This window comes from Bos indicus, chromosome 15, assembly GCF_029378745.1.
Source record: "Bos indicus isolate NIAB-ARS_2022 breed Sahiwal x Tharparkar chromosome 15, NIAB-ARS_B.indTharparkar_mat_pri_1.0, whole genome shotgun sequence".
NCBI classification, from domain to species: Eukaryota; Metazoa; Chordata; class Mammalia; order Artiodactyla; family Bovidae; genus Bos; species Bos indicus.
The window spans coordinates 8,394,242-8,417,973 of record NC_091774.1 but is presented as its reverse complement, the minus strand read 5'-3'; the positions used below and the strand labels follow the sequence as shown (position 1 = coordinate 8,417,973).

Genomic DNA, 23,732 nt, shown 5'->3' with positions numbered 1-23,732 from the left:
GTAGTCATGTACGGATGTGAGAGTTGGAACATAAAGAAAGCTGAGCACCAAAGAATTGATGCTTTTGAACTGTGGTGTTGGAGAAGACTCTTGAGAGTCCCTTGGACTGCAAGGAGATCAAGCCAGTCAATCCTAAAGGAAATCAGTCCTGAATATTTATTGGAAGATCTGATGCTGACGCTGAAACTCCAATATTTTGGCCACCTGATGTGAAGAACTGACTCATTGGAAAAGACCCTGATGCTGGGAAAGACTGAAGGCGGGAGGAGAAGGGGACGACAGAGGATGAGATGGTTGGATAGCATCACCGGCTCAATGGACTTCAGTTTGAGCGAGCTCCAGGAGTTGGTGGTGGACAGGGAGGCCTGTTGTGCTGCAGTCCGTGGGGACATGACTGAACCAGCGAACTGAACTGATGCCTCTTTGAAGAATAATGCTCCAAGCAGATAGTACCTCAATCCCCAGTGACTTCATCCCTGCCCAAAGAATGCCTTGTTCATGTGATTTGCATATTCCCAAAGAATGCCTTGTTCATGTGATTTGCATATTTAAATTTTACATTCTCCTCTAGTCAATAACAATGATGATGATGGTAAGAGCCAACACTCTGTAGCACTATATTCTTAGTACTCTTCTAGGAGATTTGCAAATGTTAACATATTTCATCTAGGAATAGCCCTATGTAGACAGTATTATTATTATCCTTATTTTATGGAAGAGGAAAATGAGATAGAGAAAGAATCAAAACTATCCCCAGTAATACAGTTACTAAGTGGGAGAGTAACTATTGTCTGTTTCTTCTGCTTAGCACTAGTAGCTGACTTTTTTTGTTGCTGTTTATCATTTCTTCTGTTTCTGTGATGTGTGCATAGGAGCACATGAAGAAGGAATCGAGCATCTAATTTTATTTATTCCATGCTTGTTGCTCTTCAGTAGTTCATGTGGTTTTGTCTTCATCTTACTGCAACCCTCTAAGATATGTAGTGTGATTTCCCTCATTTTTATTTATTTATTTATTTTACCTAATGCCTCTTTTTCTTTCTTTATTTTTTTAATCTCAGTTTTATTTATTTTTTTTTTTTACTTTACAATATTGTATTGGTTTTGCCATACATTGACATGAATCCGCCATGGGTGTACATGTGTTCCCCATCCTGAACCCCCCTCCCACCTCCCTCCCCATCCCATCCCTCTTAGATGAAAGGATAGTGTTCATAAAGGTTCATAGGCACACTTCCATCATAAAGCCATGGAGTTGAGATCCAACCCCAGGTTCACCTGGCTCTAAGGAGAGCTGAGTGTTATGTCTATCCCAGAACTTCCGTATACTGGTTCAGGCAATAGCAAAGGATGTTCAAAGGCAATAAAACAAAAACGCAGGGTTATTTTGGCCAACACAGTTTATTTTTTCACATCTTGACAATTATTTTGCAATATTATGATGGTTTTTGCCATACATCAGCACGTATCTTTTAGAATTAGTGTTCCGTGTTTTGGTTTTTAATTCCCCCTAGGAGTAGAATTGCTGGGTTACATGGTAGTTCTATTTTTGCCTTTTTTGAGAAACCTCTATACTGTTTTTCACTGTGGCTGCACCAGTTCATATTCCCACCAACAGCGTACACGGGTCCTGTTATTTTCCACATCCTTGCCAACATTTGTTCTTTGTTTTGTTGGTGTGTGTGTGTGATGGCCGTTCTGATCGGTGTGAGGTGACATCTCAGTGTAGTCCCTCTAGTTTTTCAGTTTCTCATTTCTCATCTCAGATTTCTCAAACCTTTCAGTTAGTTCAGTTTCAGTGATTTTCTATGCCTAGGATTTCTTCAAAGTTTTTCATCTTTCCTGGCACCTTTTTCTAGCCTAATTTTCTAGATCTATATTTTTTGTGGATCTATGTCATTACCTGTATGTGTTTAATCCACCATTTTTAAATGGAAACCAGTTTTAATTTTTTAATGGTTTGTCTTTGTCTTCATAAATTATTATTTGGGAATATTAAAGAGATATCATATAGTCAATATATTTGGTAAAAATTTGTATTATAGTATCAAAACTTTTTGAATTTTCCCTGTGGGTTATTATTTGGTATTTTTAAATCCTTTCTCCTTAAACAAGTAGTCTAATTTTATTTGACTTCTAAACCTTAGGAAAAACTGTCAAAAAGCAATGAAAATAAATTGCAGTTTTGTAATGGAGGATCTTTGAGAGGATTTTTATGGCTCAGACGGTAAAAGTGTCTGCCTACAATGCGGGAGACCCAAGTTCGATCCCTGGGTTGGGAAGTTCCCCTGGAGAAGGAAATGGCAGCCCACTCCAGTATTCTTGCCTGGAAAATCCCATGGACAGAGGGGCCCAGTAGGCTATAGTCCATGGGGTCGCAAAGAGTCGGGCACGACTGAGCAACTTCACTTCACTTCAATGGAGGATCTTTGAGAGGATTTTTAGTGGACTTACTATGCATATTTTGAACTATTTTGAATATGATATGAAATGAAATAGAATAGTACATAGAATTCAGGAGACCTGAGTTAAAATGTGGCTCTAGACCTTAGAACAAAAAAAACCAGTTTTCAGCAACTTGGTAAATCACCTAAAGATTGCAGTACTTTATCTATACCTCATAATGTTGTTTGGAGAATCTCATGGGAAAAACACATGAATACCTCTGTAGTATAATTATTAACACACAGTAAAAGTTTATTTTTATTGTATTTGCTTCTATCATCCATAAAAATATATAGTAAAGGATAATGCTAATTTTAGGGGAAACGGATGGGCTCAATTTTACATATTACTTTCAGTGAAAGATCTGTGTTTCTAATGAACCGAGTTGATATAAAAACATTCGTGAATATGAACCTCCCTCTTTCACTTCTACCCCCAAATAAAAAATCAAATGCTAACCAAAATATTTGATAAATTCAGTAACAACCTATCTGCCATCAAGCCCTGAAACAGTAGAGCCGACTGAAGCAGTACTGTTAGTTCATCATAAACACTTAATATGGTTTTCTTTTATTTTCAGTGTACTTAAATGAAGCAGGGTTCAACTTCGTGAGAAAATGCATCCAAGCTGTGGAAACGAGAGGTCAGTGCTGCCTGATGGGTACACCGTTACTGTAGTGTGGTCCCTTCTTACATAGAAACTGCTCAGAAATCAGGATGTACTTTGCTATCAATAGGAGCTTAATTTTAAGAAACATATGATTTATAAATTACACAAACATGTAAATAGCTGTACTTTGAACTTCAGTTTGCCAAAATCATACTACAAACCTACTTCTTTTTCATGAAGTTTCATGATATAGCCTCACTTTACTTTGACGGACCGATATTATTATTTTTTTCCAAGCTGTAGGAAGTAAGACTCCCGAGCAGTTTGAATTCAGCTCTCCTCCTTCCCTGCATTGTATCTCAGAGTAATTTTCATCACCGTCACAAATTCAGCACCTGTCTTCATTCTAGTCATAACCTCTGTCCTGAAGTCCACTCTAGTGGCCTTTTACTTCCAGGAAAACTTGCCTAAAGCAAAACCTCCTATCGGGCTTTGGAATTCTTTAAACTTAGATTCAAAGTTTGGTGCTGCCATTTAAGTTTTGAGAAGTCAAGTCATTTCCTTAAAATCTCTGAATCTGTCTTCTCACCTTTATTTCTGTTTAATTTTTGGGGGGGTATAGTTGATTTACAATGTTGTAAATTTCAGGTGTATAGCAGAGTGAATCAGTTTTACACATTCATATATCTACCACATTTTAGATTCTTAACCCAAATAGACAATTATGGACTATTTAGTAGAACTGCCTATGCTATACAGTAAGTCCTTATTAGTTATCTCTTTTTTACATAGAAGTGTGTGTATGTCAATCCCATCCTCACCTTTAAAGTGAAGTTAGCAATTCCATCCAACTGTTCAACATCCATTCAACACATAGGACTCCATGATTGAGGAAACATAATATGAGAAATACTGATCATTTTTTCTCATCTTGGGTGGTTTTTTATATTCAGGTAGTGGTGAATAGACAGCTGTACTTTGCCATTTTGAAGCTCTTCATAGACTTTCAAATCACTGTTCATTGTCTGCTCTAAGAAATATATGTCTGATGAATATTTCCAGGGTAGGTCTGCTAAAGTTAGACTGTAAAATTGGATGCATACCTTCCAGATTTTATGTAGGCATATATCTGAGTTTTTAACATTCTGTGCTTGGAACTTGTGTCTTATGCCGTTTTCTTGTGATTTTTTTCCTTCTCACTAGGCATCACCATTTTAGGTCTCTACCGAATAGGAGGAGTGAATTCCAAAGTGCAGAAACTCATGAATACCACATTTTGTAAGTTTTGGCTGAAGCCCGTTACTTAACTTTTACATTATTATAGAAAAGTAAAACCATAGGCTTTTTTGAGATATAGATTATTGCTTGTCTTTGAGTATTTTCAAGTCATATCTAAAATTAATATTTGTATTCATTTTTAATGTCCATTATTATAGATGACCATCAGAATTTGTAAAGGGGCCCTTTTTATAATGTTGAATTTTTCCTCAAGTATTCTTTGATTAGCTTGAGGTACAGTAAGATTTATGGGTGCTGGGATTCAGATGGCCTGAACTGGACTCTTGATTCAGCCAGTTTAAAGTTCTGTGGCCTTGGGTAATTTGCTTAACCCCTCTGTGCCTTCACCTCCTCGTTTATAGAGGAGGCTCATTGAATTATAAGAATCTGATATGTAAACCCATATAAAGCACTGAGAAGCACACCCAGCACTTGGTAAGTGTGCTGTGATGTTAGCAATTAGCAAACATCTGATTTAAGAAACTGCATTCCATAAGAAATCTTTGAGGTTCATTGTCAGAATGAGCTTTGCACCAACTCAGGCAAACAACAGTCTGAAAGTTAACTCGACTGGCCTTCTAAAAAATACATGCCTCTCTCTTTGATCTACTTTTGTCTGCGTCCATCTTCTTAATGGTGCTCGTGATATTTCGAATTGCACAGTTTAAACATCTTGCGTTAATTCTTTTCAGCTCCCAAGTCCCCCCCTGACATGGACATTGATATTGAACTGTGGGATAATAAGACAATAACAAGTGGACTGAAAAACTACCTCAGGTGAGGTGGGCCTGCCTGCTGCCGCTCTGCTGCGGTCTCTCGGTCGCCCCTGTGGGCTGGCACCGTGGGCCGCAGGGAGCCCCGTGGGGTCCTCTTCCCTCCTCAGCACAGCTCGTGCACTTGAGGTGGACTGGCAGGGTGGGCACAGTCACGTTCAGTGTTCTGGGAGTTATACGTGCTTGTTTCAAACAGTAAACTTTGCCATAGTTTATGAGTGCTAAATAATACTTTCTGTTTCATATTAGATTCAGATTCAGGTCTTCATATATTTTTTTATAAAACATCACAAGCTGAATTGCAAATTAAAAAAAAAAAAAAAAACAGAAACTATTGGCCCCATATCTGAGAGTGATTTTGTTCCTGTAGTCCAGTAGTTCTCACAAAGTATTAAAAAATAATTCCCCAGCCTCTCCTATTTTAATACAGTGACAGCAAGAAGTGCTCAGGACATGGGTGTCTTTGAGGTCTGTATTTTAGAGCTACTTGTCGACTCCCTGGTAGGACTTTATTGTACATGTAGTCACCCAGTTCTCACAGAAGCACTGAAAGTTCAAGGGAAATCAGAAGGTAACTGCTCTTCTAAAATCTGCTTCATTCTCTCTTGCAGGTGCCTTGCAGAACCACTGATGACTTACAAATTACACAAAGATTTTATTGTTGCTGTTAGTAAGTATATTTCCATTGGATGCATTGTAATTGATGTGGTTTTATGCTGTTGCTGCTAAGTCACTTCAGTCGTTTCTTACTCTGTGCGACCCCAGAGACGGCAGCCCACCAGGCTCCCCCGTCCCTGGGATTCTCCAGGCAAGAATACTGGAGTGGGTTGCCATTTCCTTCTCCAATGCATGAAAGTGAAAAGTGAAAGTGAAGTCGCTCAGTCGTGTCCGACTCTTAGCGACCCCATGGACTGCAGCCCACCAGGCTCCTCCGTCCATGGGATTTTCCAGGCAAGAGTATTGGAGTGGGGTGCCATTGCCAGAGGTTGTAAGTTTAAACCTGCTAGTTAACATTTTCCTACCTATGGCTTAAGAAATTGTCATTCTCATAACTTAGTAGTTTACAATATGGTTATGAGAAGTCACAGAATGAACTAAAATACTTTGTTACTTAGTAAGACTCTTTGGGGTGGCATATGTGGTGTGATTAGAAAGAGCTGTGAGGAATTAATTACTCAAATTACATTTTCCTTGATTAATGAATGTCAGTTTCTTATAAGAGCGACTTCATGGTTAAATAAACAAGACCACAAAGAGGTACAATCAGTTATGCCCCTGCCTCCACTGTGCTCACATGCTTTGTTCCTAAATCTGGAGAAAGAGTCAGCTATTTTTGGCAGGCAACAATACCTTTTCTCTCTTATTATATTTATTGAAGATGATCGGATGCTGCAGTGGTAAAGAGTCTGCCTGCCAGTGCAGGAGATGCAGGTTGAATCCCTGGGTGAGGAAGATCCATTAGACTAGGGAATGGCTACCCAGTACTCCAGTTTTCTTACCTGGAAAATTCCATGGACAGAGGAGCCTGGCGGGCTACAGTGCATGGGGTTGCAAAGAGTCAGACATGACTGAGCACACACACACTCACAAACTTATCAGATATCTATATTGTTTCTTTAGATCTGTGACTGCCTTAATGTTATATGAATTAAACAGGTTTAATTCAAAATTGTGGGGAGCAGGGGAGGGGGCCAGTGACAGTCATGTAACCTGAGCAATTAGAGTTGTGTAAAACGTTGGGCTCAAGGGCCAGGTCGCCATCTGAGCCAGTCTCAAGTTGTAACAGTTAAGAGTTGGCATTTCATTGTTAAGATATTTGAGATATGACTGTAATAAGAGTATTTTTCACAATCCAAGAAAGAAATCAACTGCATTAGTTTATTACCATACATTGTAATGTCACAGGAGGTGTTACCTGCTGCTAAAAGTGTCAGATAAAGCTGAATGGCCTTGATGTGCAGCCCTGCATGCGTGACTGACCACATGATCTCATGAACATCTATACCATTTAGCTTTCTCCTGAAGGCTCTGCACTCTACTTCCTCTTTGTAGAAATCCATCCTTGTAAGAACAATGAGACCTTAGAAAGTACATAATCCAACCTCATTTTATTAACAATGAAATCACGACCCAGAGGGGGCAAGTGACTTTGTCCAGGACACTAGTAAATTCAAAGCAATATCAAGACTACAAGCCAGGTTTTTTGACTCTTAACCTAGAACACTTTGTTACAAGAAATTCATCTTATAACAAATGTGTTTGATCCAGTTAGCTAGAATGGCTCAGTGAGCTGGTTGTTTTGCTGCCAACATTTGGTCACAAGATTTTTTTTCTTCACTTTTGTGGCAAATAGTGATCATATTATTCACTGCTGCTGCTGCTAAGTCGCGTCAGTCACGTCCGACTCTGTGCGACCCCATAGACGGCAGCCCAACGGGCTCCCCCGTCCCTGGGATTCTCCAGGCAAGAATACTGGAGTGGGTTACCATTTCCTTCTCCATTGCATGAAAGTGAAAAGTGAAAGTGAAGTCGCTCAGTCGTGTCCGACTCCTAGCGACCCCATGGACTGCAGCCTACCAGGCTCCTCCATCCATGGGATTTTCCAGGCAAGAGTGCTGGAGTGAGGTGCCACTGCCTTCTCCATATTATTATTCACTACCATGATAATTAAAGCACATCTCATGTATAAGAATCCATCTTCTGTCTGGGTCAATAGAAATAGGTATCATTTGGCTTCAAGCAAGAGAAATTTAGCTCAGGAAGAAAGGGCAAGTTACTCAGAGTCTAAGGGGAGTCTGTCAGAACTCCTTGGCAGAGAATGGGTCCTGCCTACTGTGGTCTGCACCCAGGAACCACAAAGTTGGGAACAGATGTTTCCAATCCACCCTCCCAGCTCTTTTCAGATGTCTCTCATTTTTTTTCTCTGCTGCATATCTACCTCATTTGCAGACAGATTTTTCTCCACTTGGAAGCACATTTGGTGATGGTCTGCCTTGTTTTACATGATCTGCCTTTGCACGAATCCAGCAGACAGATCAGAGTTTTGGTGTCTCCATTCCAACTCCTGGGAGAGACTTCATGTTTAGCCTGATGAAAACCAGGCCCTTTCCTCACCTCGTATGCAGATAGCTGTGCCCAGAAGAGATGAAGGTCCCATTTATAAACCCTGTGCAGCGGGCACTTTCTGGAGAAAGGGCTTGGCATGGTGGGCAGTCACCCTAGAATTTGTTTATTGTAGTAAGAGACTGTTAAATAGATTCCTTTTTCTGAAGCATTACAAGTTTCTCTAGCCAACTTTTCAGCCTCTTGGCTTTTTCCTTGCAGACTGAATCTGCTTGAGATGATTTTTTTTTTTTTTTCCAGGTATACCATGGTCAGCACGGGCTTAAAATCTACTAGGCCTTTGGTTGTGCAATTATCCTGACACCTGAGAAAAATAACTCTCTGCTGTCTTTTAACCTATAAAATTTAGAAAAGAGTACCTCCTTCCTCTGGTTTGATAGAGTCACTCAGAGATTTCAAAGTGATAAAGTGTATTGTGGTATCTGGCACATTAGACCAGTTGTAACAACTACTGCCATCACTCATATTACTAAAAGCTTTATTCTCTCCTTTTGTAACAAAGCCAGAGGAAATGAGTTATGATTGTATAGAAATATACAGTTCAGAGGCTAAGAGCATAGGTCTGGATTGGATAGAACTGAGTTCTTCTCTATTTAGTGATTGCAGATCATGGACAAGTTACCCAGTGACTCTAACCTTAGGAAATAATAGTGATAATACTTACCATGTGAAGCACTGCTTATAAGGCATGACAGATGGAAGTGGTTATTATGTTTAAATTATTAATGTTTATATGATTAGAATTTGAATATTCGCAACCTTTTTTTATGTTACAGAGTCTGATGACCAGAACTACCGGGTGGAGGCTGTACATGCACTGGTGCACAAGCTGCCCGAGAAAAACAGAGAGATGCTGGACATCTTGATAAAGCACCTGGTCAAGTAATTCTCTGACTTAGATTGCTCACTTACTTGTTCATCTGTTAAACTTGAGTATATTCATGTCTTTTAAAGGGGGTGATAGAGCTGTAACTTTGCTACTGTAATCAGAGTCCATTTAATTGGTTGAAAAATGATGCGGCAGTTTGTTTTTAAGATATAATCTATGTGTGTGTGTGTATCTGTGTGTTTATGACATGCAAATAATTATATCCCTGCAACTGTTATAATGAAATGTCAACTTAAAAATATGTGAAGGAGTATATAGTCCTTTCCCAGTTCTTTTAGATGCATGGTAAGCCTGAAGTTTGAAGACCAGGTCTCTGTTTTATTAGGGTCACCAGGTTCTACCAGGTCAACATGCCACTGGAACATTAGCTTCCTTCCCCAGATTCCTAGTGTCTTTGGTTTCTGAAGATCTTTTTGACTCTTATGTATTTAAAAGTTTTGATAAATATTGTATTAATCAAGTTTCTTCAGAGAACAGAACTAATAGGTTGTCATATGTGTGTCTGTGTATACATATGTATATATGTAAGAGAGACTGGTTAGTTCCAAGGAATTGGCTGCACAATTGTGGAGGCTGATTTCAAGGCAGGCTGGAGACCCAGAGAAGTTGATATCAGGGTCCAAATCCAGGCAGTCTGGAGGCAGAATACCCTCTTCCTCGGGGACCTCAGTCTTTTTCTCTTAAGACCCTAAACTAATGTTTAGATGAGGCCCACCCAGGTAATGGATGGTAGTCTGCTTTACTCAAAGCCTACTGATTTAAATGTTAATGTCATCTAAAAATGCCTTCACAGAAACATCTAGAATTATGTTTGACCAAATATTGGAGTACTGCAGCCTAGCAAATTTGACACTTAGCATTAGCCATAACAGATCTATCTTGATTCACACACACACATTTAATTCAGAGGTTTCAGTTCAGCTACCATGCTGCTAGAAACAAAAATCCAAATTCAGGTTTTAAACTTACTTAAGAATCCCCTTATAGTCTCATTTACAAATGGGAACAGTTTTTATCTTAATGAGTACTGCAATTCACAAATGATTAATCCTTCCTTGTTTGCTACAAGTAGTAACCCAATTTATGCTAATTTGAGCCATGCATATTTGAAACTGTGCTCTATATTAATCAGTCTCATCTTAACTTGCAGGATTTAAGATAATATGAGTTGGCCCTCCTTGAAATAAGAAGGAAATCCACTAGGAATGATTTCATTTCAAGTTCATTGTTAACGATTGCCCTTGTCGGCATTTAGCTAATGAACAGGGACACACTATCCTTGGTCTGAATTACATAGTCTTGAATTATGTTTTTGAGTTGTGTGTCCTTTTCTTGAAACTTAACCATACAACATTTAGTGGGCATTCTCTTGCTACATTTAAGCTAATTTTTTAGCAAAGCCTTTTAAAATACACTTTAAAAGCTTCATGAGTGTCACATAAAATATTTTTCCTTAATTATCCAGAATGTTAGATGAACACAAGCTTCACCTTTAATTGTGACTGTAATACAGGAAATAGAAAGAGTATATCTAGCCACTAAAGAGTACTGAAAATTCTTCTGCCCAACCTTCACCACCATTCCTAGCTGAACCTAAAAATGTCAATCTCCTTTGAGCAGCAGCAGTAGAATGTGCTCACATCACCAATGACTTACTTAATTCTTCTCGTGGTTCATTCACTAAGTCAGGTCCAACTCTTTGCTCTGTGTTCTACTGTGTCCCAGAGTTTGCTCAAATTCTTATCTGTTGAGTCAGTGATGGTATCCAGCCATCTCATCCTCTGCTGCCTCCTTCTCCTTTTGCCTTTAATCTTTCCCATGATCAGGGTCTTTTCCAGTGATGTGGCTCTTCACATCAGGTGGCCAAAGTATTGGAGTTTCAGCTTCAGCATCAGTCCTTCCAATGAATATTCAGGGTTGATTTCCCTGAGGATTGACTAGTTTGATCTCCTTGCAGTCCAAAGGACTCTCAAGAGTCTTTTCCAATAGCACAGTTTGAAAGCATAAATTCTTCAGTGCTCAGCCTTCTCTATGGTCCAACTCACATCTATACATGATTACTGGAAAAACCATAGCTTTGACCATATGGACCTTTGTGGGCAAAGTAGAATCTCTGCTTTTTAATATGCTGTCTAGGTTTGTCATAACTTACCTTCCAAGGAGCAAGTGTCCTTTAATTTCATGGCTGCAGTCACTGTCCACAGTGATTTTGGAGCCCAGGAAAAGAAAATCTGTCATCCCTTCCACCTTTTCCCCTTCAATTTGCCATTAAGTGATGGGACCACATGCCATGATCTTATTTTTTTGAATATTGAGTTTCAAGCCAGCTTTTTCACTTTCCTCTTTCACCCTCATCAAGAGGCCCCTTTAGTTCCCCTTTACTTTCTGCTGTTAGAGTGATGTTATCTGCATGTCTGAGATTGTTGATATTTCTCCCAGCAATCATGATTGCAACTTGTGCTTCATCCAGGCAGGCATTAGTAGTTTGCTTAAGTAAACTAGTAGCAACTGATAACAATCTTGGTCCCTGGCCACCTTATTGACTTAGGGGAATTTAAAAATCAATGACCTATATTGCTCACTGGCCTAAAGGACCAATGACTGATTACAAATCCCCAGTAACTAGCTCTGAAACATGGTATAAATCATTGACTTCTTTCTGAGAATGCATTGTCTTTAAGACAAGGCCTTATGTGGTCTCCTCTATGACTTAAACTTTACATTTTTAAAAGTGCAGTTCAGAATGTGCTTCATATACAAGTGGATGGGGTGGAGTGCAGAACTGGCTGAAACGTGGGATGATAAGAATCTATATCAGCTGACTAGCCCAGCAGAAGGGAAATTCAGTGAAGAGGAATATGGTGATCAAATTATTTCATCTTCCGAAGAATGTGGTTATCAACTTCATTTTCAAAATAGAGCAATTTTTTTTTTTTATGATTTCTAAATTTATTCCCAATGAGCTTCATATTAATCTTATTCTAGGTTATGTATACTACCAGGCACTCTTACTTTTTAGCAAGAATACCCAGAGCCAATTTAATTACAGAGAAGAATATTATTTTAAGATCATATTTTATTTAACTCATTTTATTTAATTTTCTCAACGCTGCTATCAGGGTTATTATTCTTATACTTTACAGATGAGGGAACTGAAGCCTTAAGAGAGATTAAATAACAAGGCTGGTTGCACCCAGCTTCCACATTGGAAGGACCCAAGCTTTAAATCCAGACAGGCCCACTGCCTTTACAGATGATGTATTAGGCTAATACTTATTAAACAATTAATTTATAATATTTGGTTGCATTAAAAGGAAACTTAGAATGAAATTCTTCTTATGCTAACCAAGAATCTTCTTAGCTAACGCTGTCTTGGGCACAAGGGGTAAATTCAGTCAATGGGATAGTTGGCTCTTCCTGCCCTACATCAAATGTTGGGTGAATAATCCAGAATCCTGGATTCCTCATAAAATTTTACTTTTGCTTCTAGAATGGAGTTAGTGTGCATACTCAGTCATATATAAACATTATCTTGTGTTGTGCTCCTAACTAGAATTTTTCATCCTCACAGCTCCACTGGGAGTAAGATAGAAAAGGCAGTGGTTACCCTAGAAGATTGGTTAAATAAAATTAGGTTACCGCTTAAGAATGCATCCAGTCTCCAAATTAATTAGTTAACTAGTCAAAGTTGTTTTTGAGAGTTCACTGGGATTACTTTGCTAAGGTCAGTAATACAGAGACTCTTTATTTTCCAGCCAGTACTAATGCTTCCAGATCTCCTTGTCTTGCTGTTTGCCTAACACAGTGCTGAGCACTTGGGAGGCCCTCAGGGAAGTGGGAGATGGATGGATGGATGGGTGGATGGATAGATGGAAGACAGGATGGGAACATGCCCTGGTCAGTCATCTGACATGGGGAGCTCAGGGACTCTTGACTTGTAGTCAGGAGATCTAACTTGAAACAAAACTCTGTGTCCCTAATTTGCTATGACCTCAGGTACATCATGCTTACTTTAGGAGCTTCTTGTTTTAAAATCTGTACAGTAGGAAAAACTGACTTTTTCGAAAATTAAGTACGGTATTATCTGTGAAAATGTTTAATAGTAGTTTCTTAATAATGTGTTTGGTAAGTCCAAATATAATCACAACCAGTTTACTCTTACCCATTTGTTCTAAATGGGTATACTACCCATTTAGAGTATACTACCATAGGGCTTGCCAAACAGCTGGTAGTTTCCCGGGGGCAATTGTACTTGATTTAAGAAAACAAGATTTTTTTTTTCCTTTAAGAGATTAACCTTAGTAATTATGTTTTATTGCGCTCATGTTTATTAACTTTTTACATCTATTTATACTATACCCCTCTAATGCCAGCTGGTAGTGGCTGAACCTGACTGTTTGAGAAATTTAGTCTGTAATGGCATATTTACATCTTATGTATCATATTTACATCTTTATGTATCATACATACATAAAATGTATGATATTTACATCTTACCATTATTTGGTAGATGAGAACATTCCGTAATTAGTAAACATATAACTTAAAATATATTTGTTGCTTTTATTTGCAGAGTGTCCCTACATAGTCAACAAAATCTCATGACGGTCTCAAACCTTGGTGTTATATTTGGTCCGACTCTAATGAGAGCACAGGAAGAAACTGTGGCTGCCATGATGAATATTAAGTTTCAGAACATTGTGGTTGAAATTCTGATAGAGCACTATGAAAAGGTAGGCTGAATTTGCACGTGGAAGTATAACATTTTGTTATCTTGTTTCTAAGAAGCAATTTTGCACTTGAATCATCTATGATCTCATTGTGCTCTTGGGTTCCTATATGGTGTCAGTCTTATAAATTTTGTATAAATTATTTATGCAGACTTTTCTTTTCTTTTTTTCTTATTCAGTTTTTACATACTTCTCAAAATCCTCCAGGTGGATGGTTTCCCTTCTTTCTACATCATTTGCTTGTTAAGATTTTCTTCCTTAGTATTTACAAAATTAAGTTTTTACTCAGTATTCAGAAAATACTTTATAATCACTTTATGGTTAAGTCTGTTGTAACTTTTTTATCTCTTTTGAATTAGATTCTCATTATACAGTAGAACTAATATTTTAGATAAAAATCAGAGAACAGTCTTGAAATCCTCTTTATATCCAGTCACTAAGCAGGCTTTCTTTAAGAGTGAGATCTTAGAACAATTATGAAAATGAGAAAATGGGAAGACCAAAATGATCTGATTGTTAAGTGAGCTCAGCCATAGAAGGTCTAAACACTGTGATTTATTTATGTCTGACACCGTCCTTGTGAGAGGATGGGGGTGCCTCTTTCCTTCCCGGTTGCTCTATGGTGCCTGTAGGATAGGCTTGGAGCCTTGCTCAGACTGGAAGTACTTTCATATCCCTGGAGTCCACAGCTGCATCTTGTAGCCATGCTTAGACGCCTGCCTGCAGCTTGTCATATTCTTTGCAGCTCAGGGCCAGGGCATGCCAACACCTTCTGAGAAGCCAGGGGCTGCTAGCTGGGGAATGATAACAGCAGGGTTCTCTTCCCCTCAGGTTATGTTCAGGATGAAGGGGAAGAGTGACTGTAACAGTGAAAAAATCAGCCTGTCTTGACATAGACATTCGTTGCTATTTGACACATTTCTTAAAAATATTGGAAAATCTGAATTTCACTGCTGGGGAATAGGGAAGAATAAAAAACCCAGAGAAGAAGCATTATTCAGTGTAAATGGAAAAGAAAGTTGTAATTGCTCTAGAAAGTTTATTTCTTGCCAGGCAACTGATTCAGAAGCATAGAGTTCTAAGATCATTTAATAACACTCAAAACTTATTTTATGATGAAAATGTCAGTGTCACCCTTCTGTTGACCTCGGTCCATTTTTCTTCCATGTAGATTTTTCACACTGCCCCAGACCCCAGCATCCCTCTTCCTCAGCCTCAGTCTCGATCCGGATCCCGGAGGACGCGTGCAATCTGCCTCTCCTCTGGCTCCCGGAAGCCCAGGGGGAGGTATACTCCGTGTTTGGCAGAACCCGACAGTAAGTGTCCCACCCTCAGGGAGATGCCGTCTTTGTTAATTCAGCTGTATCCCACCTTATGGGCAATTAGGTAGAAAGAGGAAATGTCCTTACTGACGCTGTCTCCCAACACCAGCACTCTCCACCACATTTAAATGTTCTCCGTCAGGATAGATCTTGGACAAGCCAATTCATTCCTGCTGCAAAGGGAAAAAAAAAAGTAGTTTTTGCTCAGTGCCCTTTCCTGTAGCTGTGATTAAGTACATCCGGTGCTACTTTGTAGCAGCTTTTATCCTGTTGTCAAAGTGGTCGGGAAGAAAGCCGGGGAGCCTGGCCCAAGCAGGCATTTTCTTTCTTTCTTTCCTTCACATTATGTTCTTAAAGCATCATCTCTCAGGTATCAAAGTGTCTGAAAGAGAGAGAAAGGAAATAAAAAGAGATTCTGCACCACACATTATCCCTAACTTATTATTCTGAGCCAAGCCCCACCATAAGATGGGTGGCAGCTTCAGCTCAAAGCATGAGTTCAACTTTGGCCATTTTTGTTGTATTTTGTACACCCAGCCCTCTCCGTCCACCCTCAGTTTTCCCCACAATTGCTGTTTAGATACAGTATTTGAATATTCCCTTACTGTTTCTCTCATGTTTTTTCTTACACCATAACTTTTAGAAACATTAAAAAATACACCCAGTTAAACATCAAGTTTTCTTATGTTGGTATATTCTTAGTAGGGAAAGGAAAGAAATCCTTCCTATTTTCTTCCACAAGCTTTCCTTTTAAAAATTGTAAAAAAAAAAAAAAAATTGATAAAAATAAAAATTGTGGAGCTGCTGACATTTAATAGCACCTTTTCTACCAGGAGGACCCAGACACATGGTAACTCAGAATCACCTAGGATCAGAAAAGTAGAAGGCAGGAATATGTCTCAGTATTCCCCCTTTCCATTGATTTCTTATATCATCAAGGCATCTTGCCTCTCCTACTGGTGAGTCCTATTTCAGAAGCACATTTTGTCTGATTTCAAGTCAGCCCCACTGATGCTTCAAGAAGCAACATGATTTCATAGGGACACATAGACAGCCTCCCTTGAATAGTGTAGTTCAGGTGAATGTTTTAAAGCCTTTCTGCACAACTGAGGACAGTTCTCTAAGCCAGGTCTGGCACTGCAGTGGGGTCAGGTGGCTGCAGAGCATTTGGGAGGTTGAGATCAGAAGGGCCCCATCCTTGACTCTCCTGTCTCTGCCTGGCCTGCCCAGGCGATTCCTACAGCAGCAGCCCTGACAGCACACCCATGGGGAGCATCGAGTCCCTCTCCTCTCACTCCTCTGAGCAGAACAGCACCACGAAGCCTGCCTCCTGCCAGCCCAGGGAGAAGTCCACCGGGATCCCTTGGATTGCGTCCCCATCGCCCAGCAACGGACAGAAGAGTCTTGGTCTCTGGACCACGAGTCCCGAGTCAAGTTCTCGAGAAGATGCAACCAAAACGGACGCAGAATCAGACTGCCAGAGCGTCACCTCCGTCACCAGTCCCGGGGACGCGTCTCCACCCATCGACCTGGCCAAGAAGGGGCCCTATGGGCTCTCAGGACTGAAAAGAGCCTCGGCTTCCTCCCTCAGATCCGTCTCTGCAGCCGAAGGTAAGCCAGGATTGAGCTTGGGCTAATGTCGTGTCTCTGCGTCGCCTCCCGGCTTGTGGAGCCTGATGACTCAGGAGGGAGGCGTGAACAGCAAGGCCACAAACGCTGCTTCTCTGCTTTGTCCCTGAGCTGGGAGCTTTAAACCTCCTGTGTGCTGCGGCATTTTTCCTGGACCTCTCCCTCTCTGAGTGGTGATGTATTTGCAATTACTTCCGATTGTGATCTCCTCCCCTGAAAGACGGATTGCTGGGCTCGGAGAACATTCTGTGCCTTCTCATTTGGACACAGAGACAACGGCTTCCTTTTGTTACGCCTGTGGACTGTGTTATTGCTATTATTTTGTCTAACAGCACCTCGCCTGTTTTCTTGGGCTTTCTTTTCAGGAAACAAGAGCTACAGTGGATCCATTCAAAGCTTAACTTCCATAGGTTCCAAAGAGACACCCAAAGCCGCACCAAACCCAGACCTGCCTCCAAAAATGTGCAGGAGGTTAAGGCTGGACACCGCCTCCAGCAACGGCTACCAGCGCCCCGGCTCCGTGTAAGTGTCAGGGTGTTTGTTTGGAGTTTTCTGTGTCTCCCGTGGGTACACAGGGCTTGAGCGTGTGCAAAAGAACCCTCGGGGTTCCCACAGCCAAACACTCATCCGTAGAGTGGGTACCACCAACTTCTGTAGGACCCTGTCTTCTTCTGCAAGTGGTGTGAACGTTCGCACACACTTCAGGCACTTTCCTTGGAAGCAGGCTTTCTTTTAAGGACGTGAAAGCCTCTGTATAATATAGTGGTTTGGAGTCTGGAAACTAAACACCCACCACTCCGCTATTGGACTGCCCGTATCCTCAGTCCTACCTCTTCGTTAGAAATACGGCTGTTTTCTAGCCGGGGTGATCTCCTCTCCTCTCCATTTGTCTCCCCAACCTGAGTACTCACTGATTCAAACAACTCCTGGAGAACAGGGAGCAGGAAAGGCAAGAGAGTGTGCTTCTAAGAGCAGGATGCGACCCTGAAGTGGAAAGGCCAGGAGGGTGGGGTGTGTAGACAAGAGCAGTGAGGGCGCAGATGGGAGAAGGCAGGGAGCGGGGTAAATTCCGAAGCAGAATCCAAAGAAGGACATTCTTCCTCCTTTTCCTCTTACGTTTCTGACTTTCGCTGAGCTGTTCCAGATGCTGCAGGAGCTATTACTGAGCATCCTTGTACATGTTATTAAGGACCACAGTGTCCTCCTGCAGGAGGCAGAATGAACGTTGTTTTAAAGATGAGGAGAACTCATCCTGGGAAGTCAGGGAGCCAGTCCACACTCACTCAGCTAGTAAGTGGCGGAGCCAGGATTCTAACCCGGGGTTCTCCAGCTTAGTCTGTGCTGTTCCTCTTATGCCATGCCCAGTTGTAATGTGGCGGTGTTGCTGACCTTTTAATTCTTCACTGAAAGTCCGGTAAGACATTTCACTAAGCCTGTTTCCATAGGAACAACATCTTACATTCATTCATTCATCCCATTACCAAGAACCTTTGGTTTCAGAGTGAGTTTCACATATGTTCTATCTCATGGTTGGAAATCCAGCTCCCACAATATTAGCCAGATTTTGTGTAAGTTTGTTTATTCCCTGGTGTGCACAGTTCTATCCCTTAAGGGAAATGAGTTTTAAGCCAAATGTGTAAAAGGAGATGAGAAAATATAAACTTTATTCTTTGTGAGGGAAAGAGAAGAGCTTCTATTTTGTGATTTACTGATAAAATAGAACTTAAATTGTAGACAGTGTTTGTTCTACGTTAGATGTAAAATGATCCTGCAGATTATCAAATGACTCAGTTCTGGGAGAAGGGTTTGTCAATTCAAGAAATAAGGTAGGTTTTAAATATTTAGTTCATTAAAATGTCATTCAAAGAAATATATATTCTCTTCTAGTAAAAATATAGGAACTTATCTAATTAACTAGGTTGCATTGGTTTTAATTCTTTTCATTCTACACTATAGTCTCACTTTTCATGTAGTAGCCTTTCCTTTGTCATGCTTTGAAACAAGATTTGAATCCACAAATTTACTTATTGGTCATTTTTTCAGAGTTCTCTCTTTTCACTTTATAGGAAGTATGTTCAAGTATTTTAAAAATAACATGAAACAGTTTTTGAATTTGTTTTGTCTTAACTATGAGAATACAAAGCAGCTCTTGTTTTGTCTTGTGGATGTGACTCTTCCCTTGTGGCTCCATGGAGTCAATAGCAGGACTTCCAGAAGTGGAGTGGGGAGATAAAAGGTTCCTTTTCTTCTGCTCCCCCAGTTTTCTGAGGTGCAGAAAATGCAGACAGTGCAATCCCCAGAGGAAGTAGATACAGGTACTACTGTATCTACTGGTACATCTACTGTATACATCTGGTACTCAGTGAACTAGAAACTAGATCTAAAACTTACTTCTGTATTAAAACAGTTAAAATTCAGTTCATATTTTGGGGACAATTTTTAACTCATTTTTTTGTTTGGTTAACTGCTAACTCTGAATTTCGCTTTGAGCTGCGTGATTCTCTAATGGATTTTAATGAAACTTGCATTTTGAAATTATTTTTCAGTGTGGCAGCAAAGGCCCAACTGTTTGAAAACGTTGGTTCAGTTAAGCCAGTTTCTTCTGGGCGGTAAGTTCTCAACTTCCCAGTAAAAAAACATGAAATAGTGGTGACGTGGTTTTGTGTGGACGCGGCAGGTCATCTCTGACTGCTCTGCCCCTCACTTCTGCAAATGGTCAAATTCACATCTGCTGTATCTTGACAAGGGAATAAATGGTCATGACCATATATATAGCAGTTAGCATCTCAGGGTGTTACTGCAGTACCTTGTTTGTTAAAACCTTCACAAAGGAAGAGTTCTAAACAAGCAGGTTTTCTAAAAGACAATTTGCAATAACTCTTTGTACACCAAAGACTTTTTTGATGACAGTTTGTGGAAATTATTCAAATGTATATTTGGTCTTGTAAAATTTAATGTATTTTTTTTTTCTGTAAGAAGCTTCATGAACAGGCACCAAAACTGCGTACTTTTTTAACTTGTAATTTTGTATGATATTGGGGTATAGCCAATTAACAAACAATGCTGTGATAGTTTCTGGTGAACAGCAAAGGGGATCAGCCATATATACACGTGTCCATTCTCCCCCAAACCCCTTCCCATCCAGGCTGCCACATAACACTGAGCAGAGTTCCCTGTGCTGTACAGTAGGTCCTTGTTGATTGTTCATTTTAAATATACCAATGTATCCATGTCCATCCCAACTCCCTCACTGTCCCTTCCTCCTCCTCCTCCCACCAGCAACCATAGGTTTCATTCTCTAAGTCTATTTGTAAGTAAGTTCCTTTGTGTAATTTCTTTTTCGAGTCCACGTATAACAGATGCCATACCATACTTTCCCTTCTCTGGCTCGCTGACTTCACTCAGTGTGACAGTCTCTAGGTCCAGACTGTGCTCATTCTTAGTGGCCTGTGGTTCTGGGGAGCTGATTACTCCAGGTGGCGCTGGGGTTTGAGTACTCTGCCTCATTCAGGGTTTCCAGATTTTACCTTCTGCTCCATTGTTAACAGGATATGAATTATTATGTCTTACTACTATTCATTTGCTTGCTTCTAAGGTTCCTGCTTCCTCTCCTCTTAGTACAAATTGATTCTCTCATCTTCGTTAGACTTTGGTTTTAATTTTGAATATGCCTAACTAATGGATTTTTTTTTTTTACCATCAGCAACTAGTGCATGTTGCAAGTATTCAGTAAATGCTTTTTGAAAAGGAATATAAATGGGAACATTGGAAGGACCAACCTAGTTTTTTTTTGGATGTACTCAGGAAATTTTGAGCTTGCCACAACCAATTAACTTAGGCTATGAAGGAAAGGGGTCAAATATGATTAAAGTATTACCATATAGTTCTTTTAGACGTTATTCAGCCATATCATTTTTATTGACCTTATAAAAGTATGTGGACCTTTTCAGCAGTTCTTAAGCACCTACACAATATAAGGCTTGTCCTGCTTACTAGAGACAACAATAAACTTCAAACTCTGTGTTCAAAACCTTAGCGAGCGCACTCGTAAATTAGTGTTTTTAGAGGAGAGCCACTTTGGTGTCTTAAAGTGTCTTAAATTTAAGGTTAATGCCTTGAATTTATATAGCAAATCCCAGCATACTTGCATGTACCTTACCTCTGTCTTCTGCCTTTTTATCAAGGCAGGGTGAAAACTAGGTACTGTGCAGCTCAGAACAAACATTTCCCTGAAGCTATCACCACTGTCAGGCCTTAATATAAGGGATTTAACTTGCTACCTTCTGTCTTGCAAAAATGATTGAATTGCTCCACTAGATGGAGCCCTTTTATTAGGAAACTCTAAACAATCTATTAAGTACTGGCATCAAAGAGATAATCTGTTAAGAGCTTGAAGACAGCAAGGTATTCATGAAATAAATTAGTATGACAGTAAATTAATGAAGCTGTTATACAATAAGTTTACTCACATGTTCAACACTCATCCTATGCATTTAAAACATACTTTTACACTCCAAATACTCTAAATCCACTTCTAATAAGCTGTCAGCATAAATTTAGAGCTCACTCAGTGATACACTGAAGATTAAGTCTTAGTCCGCAGTACTTGTGGACGGTGTCATAGCTTTTCACCTGTCCTTTTACTTAACTGTGTCTGCCTTATGCATTTAGGTAAAATAGTTACCTCTTTAAGCCTTCAAAGGGGAAGCTTAAGTGGCGCATCCCTGTACAGACGGTGTGTGTCCAGTGCCTTTGTTGGAAGAGATGGGTTTGACGTGGACCTGAGTCACCTCTTTTCTCAGGATGTGCTGGCCGCTCTTAGCTTGCTCGGGGGTGTGGCTGGTGCTGGAGGAACCAGAGCCTCTGCAGACTGTGAGTGAAGCTTCTCTTCTGCTCAGTGACCATCACTGCCCTGCCAGGGACTGCAGCTGATCTCACTTTCGTAGAGCAGAAATCCTGATGGTCTGGCCTGACCTGGCTCTGTCCCCTTTAAAGTGAAGTCAGTCAGTCACACCCAACTGTTTGCAACCCCGGGGACTGTAGCCCACAAGGCTCCTCTGTCCATGGGATTTCCCAGGCAAGAATACTGGAGTGGGTTGCCATGTCCTTCTCCAGGGGATCTTCCTGATCCAGGGATCGAACCCAGGTCTCCCACATTGCAGGCAGACTCTTTACCATCTGAGCCACCAGGGAAGCCCTGTACCCTTTAGGGCTTTTCTCTCTCCCTGCATTGGGACCCTTGCCTCTGAGATGTTAATGTAGGTGGGGCCCGGGCTGACTCCCAGCCCATGTCAGCTGCAGACTGAGGCCCAATACGCTGTGTGTGCAGACGCCCATGGCTCTGCTCGGCCACAGCCTCTGGCGCAAGCCCCGTTTGTTCCTCACAGCCGCTCACTGGCCTGACTTCACAGGGTCAGCAGGGTCCACATGGATGCTGTGTGCATGGGCTAGGGTGGGAAGGACCCGTGGTGGAACGGCCACTGTCAGAGGTCTGGGTAGCTCCTGATCCACTGCTGGAGTAGGCGCTCTGCCCCCCCAGGCTCTGCCGGGCACTGGCTCACCTGAGCACCCCACAGTCGAGTCTCTTCCCTAGTCATGGGAGAAGTCCAGAGCTGCACTGGAATGTGGCGATGGAGCGTTAGCTTGGCTTGAGCAAGGAGATCGCAGGAAACCCTGCAACCGCAAGGCTCGACCTCTCTCCTTCCTGCCCTCTCAAGAGGAGTCAGGCTTCCCCCAGTTCCCCAGCCAGCCAGGGTTTTTTCTCCCACTCAAGACCTCAGGACTGGGGTCCCCAGGCTGTGGCTCAGGTGCTCACTTCCTGAACAAGTCTCGGACAAGTCCCCACCCAGGAGCACGAGTTCTGATTCAGATGCTTTTCTTCCCTTCATTACGTGTGTATGTTTCAGCCTGGGTTGTACAGGAGTTCTTCTGCCAGTTTCTGGTTAGTTTTCAGTAAGAATTGTTCCACATGTAGATGTATTTTTGCTGTGTTCATGGAGGAAGATGAGTTCCACATTCTCTTACCCTGTCACCTTGGTCTGAACTCTAGGAAATCCACTTTTTTAATCTGTAAAGTGAAGGTCATGATTCCCTTTTTGACAGATTATGAGCGTGGGAAGCAATGTATTTGAAGTACACAGTCAGCTCTCCATATACTGCCTTTGCAGTATATAATAGCTAATATTGTTATAACTATTATCATTGAAACTACTTAAGGTATTCAAGCCTCTAATTAATATGTATTGGGTATTTGGACATTTATCAGTCACTTGAAACCCTTTTGTACCATTAAATACAACTGAACAACAGAAAATGAGGATATTTCCCTCACTGACCCCCCACAATACCTATTTTGATTTCCTTCTGGGGAACTTAGGGTACTCTTGAATTGTACCTCAAAGAAGGATGAACCAGTAGTGGGTCACAGGGAGACCAGCCATTATGGGAAATACCACAGTTGGGAGATTTTAGTGGATGGTCTTGAGCAACAGAAAAGTAACACCTCTGGATTAACTGCAGGCTCTGGGAGTCATTGAGCAAAGAGCTGATCTAATCAGTGATGCACTCAATCAGATATTGAGGTGGCTTCTCTAGGAGGTTGTTGATGAGAAGAAAACCATTTAGGGTGGAACAGGTGATACTTAAAAGACCTTAATTAGGACATTAACAAAAGCATGATAAACTGTAAGCAGGATTTTATGGATAGAACTAGAGTCAAGCAATTGCTTTGATATTGGGAATGAGAGACAGGTAAAGAAGATTCTAGGTTTTTAAGACTGACTGCAAGAAAGAATGCTAATTTAGCTTCTGAGTTCATCTTGTGTGAGTACACAGAAAGGCAAGGAAAGTTTTAGCCCCGTTGTCTGAGAAGGCTGAGGAGTGCTGAGAGGCAGTGAAAAATCTACAGCTGGAACCAGGAGAGAGTGTAAAGCT

At 40.8% G+C, this 23,732-nt stretch overlaps 1 protein-coding gene across 2 annotated transcripts in view; it reads left to right on the top strand.

Annotated features, from left to right (window-relative positions):
* ARHGAP42 (Rho GTPase activating protein 42) overlaps positions 1-23,732 on the top strand; it is a 349,579-nt gene that overhangs the window by 312,909 nt on the left and 12,938 nt on the right. For both annotated transcript variants that reach the window (XM_070803334.1, XM_070803335.1), the window contains 10 exons: positions 3,026-3,088; positions 4,259-4,333; positions 5,026-5,110; positions 5,718-5,776; positions 9,006-9,111; positions 13,692-13,851; positions 15,020-15,164; positions 16,401-16,781; positions 17,165-17,321; positions 19,346-19,408. In XM_070803334.1, coding sequence (XP_070659435.1) covers positions 3,026-3,088; positions 4,259-4,333; positions 5,026-5,110; positions 5,718-5,776; positions 9,006-9,111; positions 13,692-13,851; positions 15,020-15,164; positions 16,401-16,781; positions 17,165-17,321; positions 19,346-19,408 — 1,294 coding nt within the window. The remainder of the gene's footprint in view (positions 1-3,025; positions 3,089-4,258; positions 4,334-5,025; positions 5,111-5,717; positions 5,777-9,005; positions 9,112-13,691; positions 13,852-15,019; positions 15,165-16,400; positions 16,782-17,164; positions 17,322-19,345; positions 19,409-23,732) is intronic.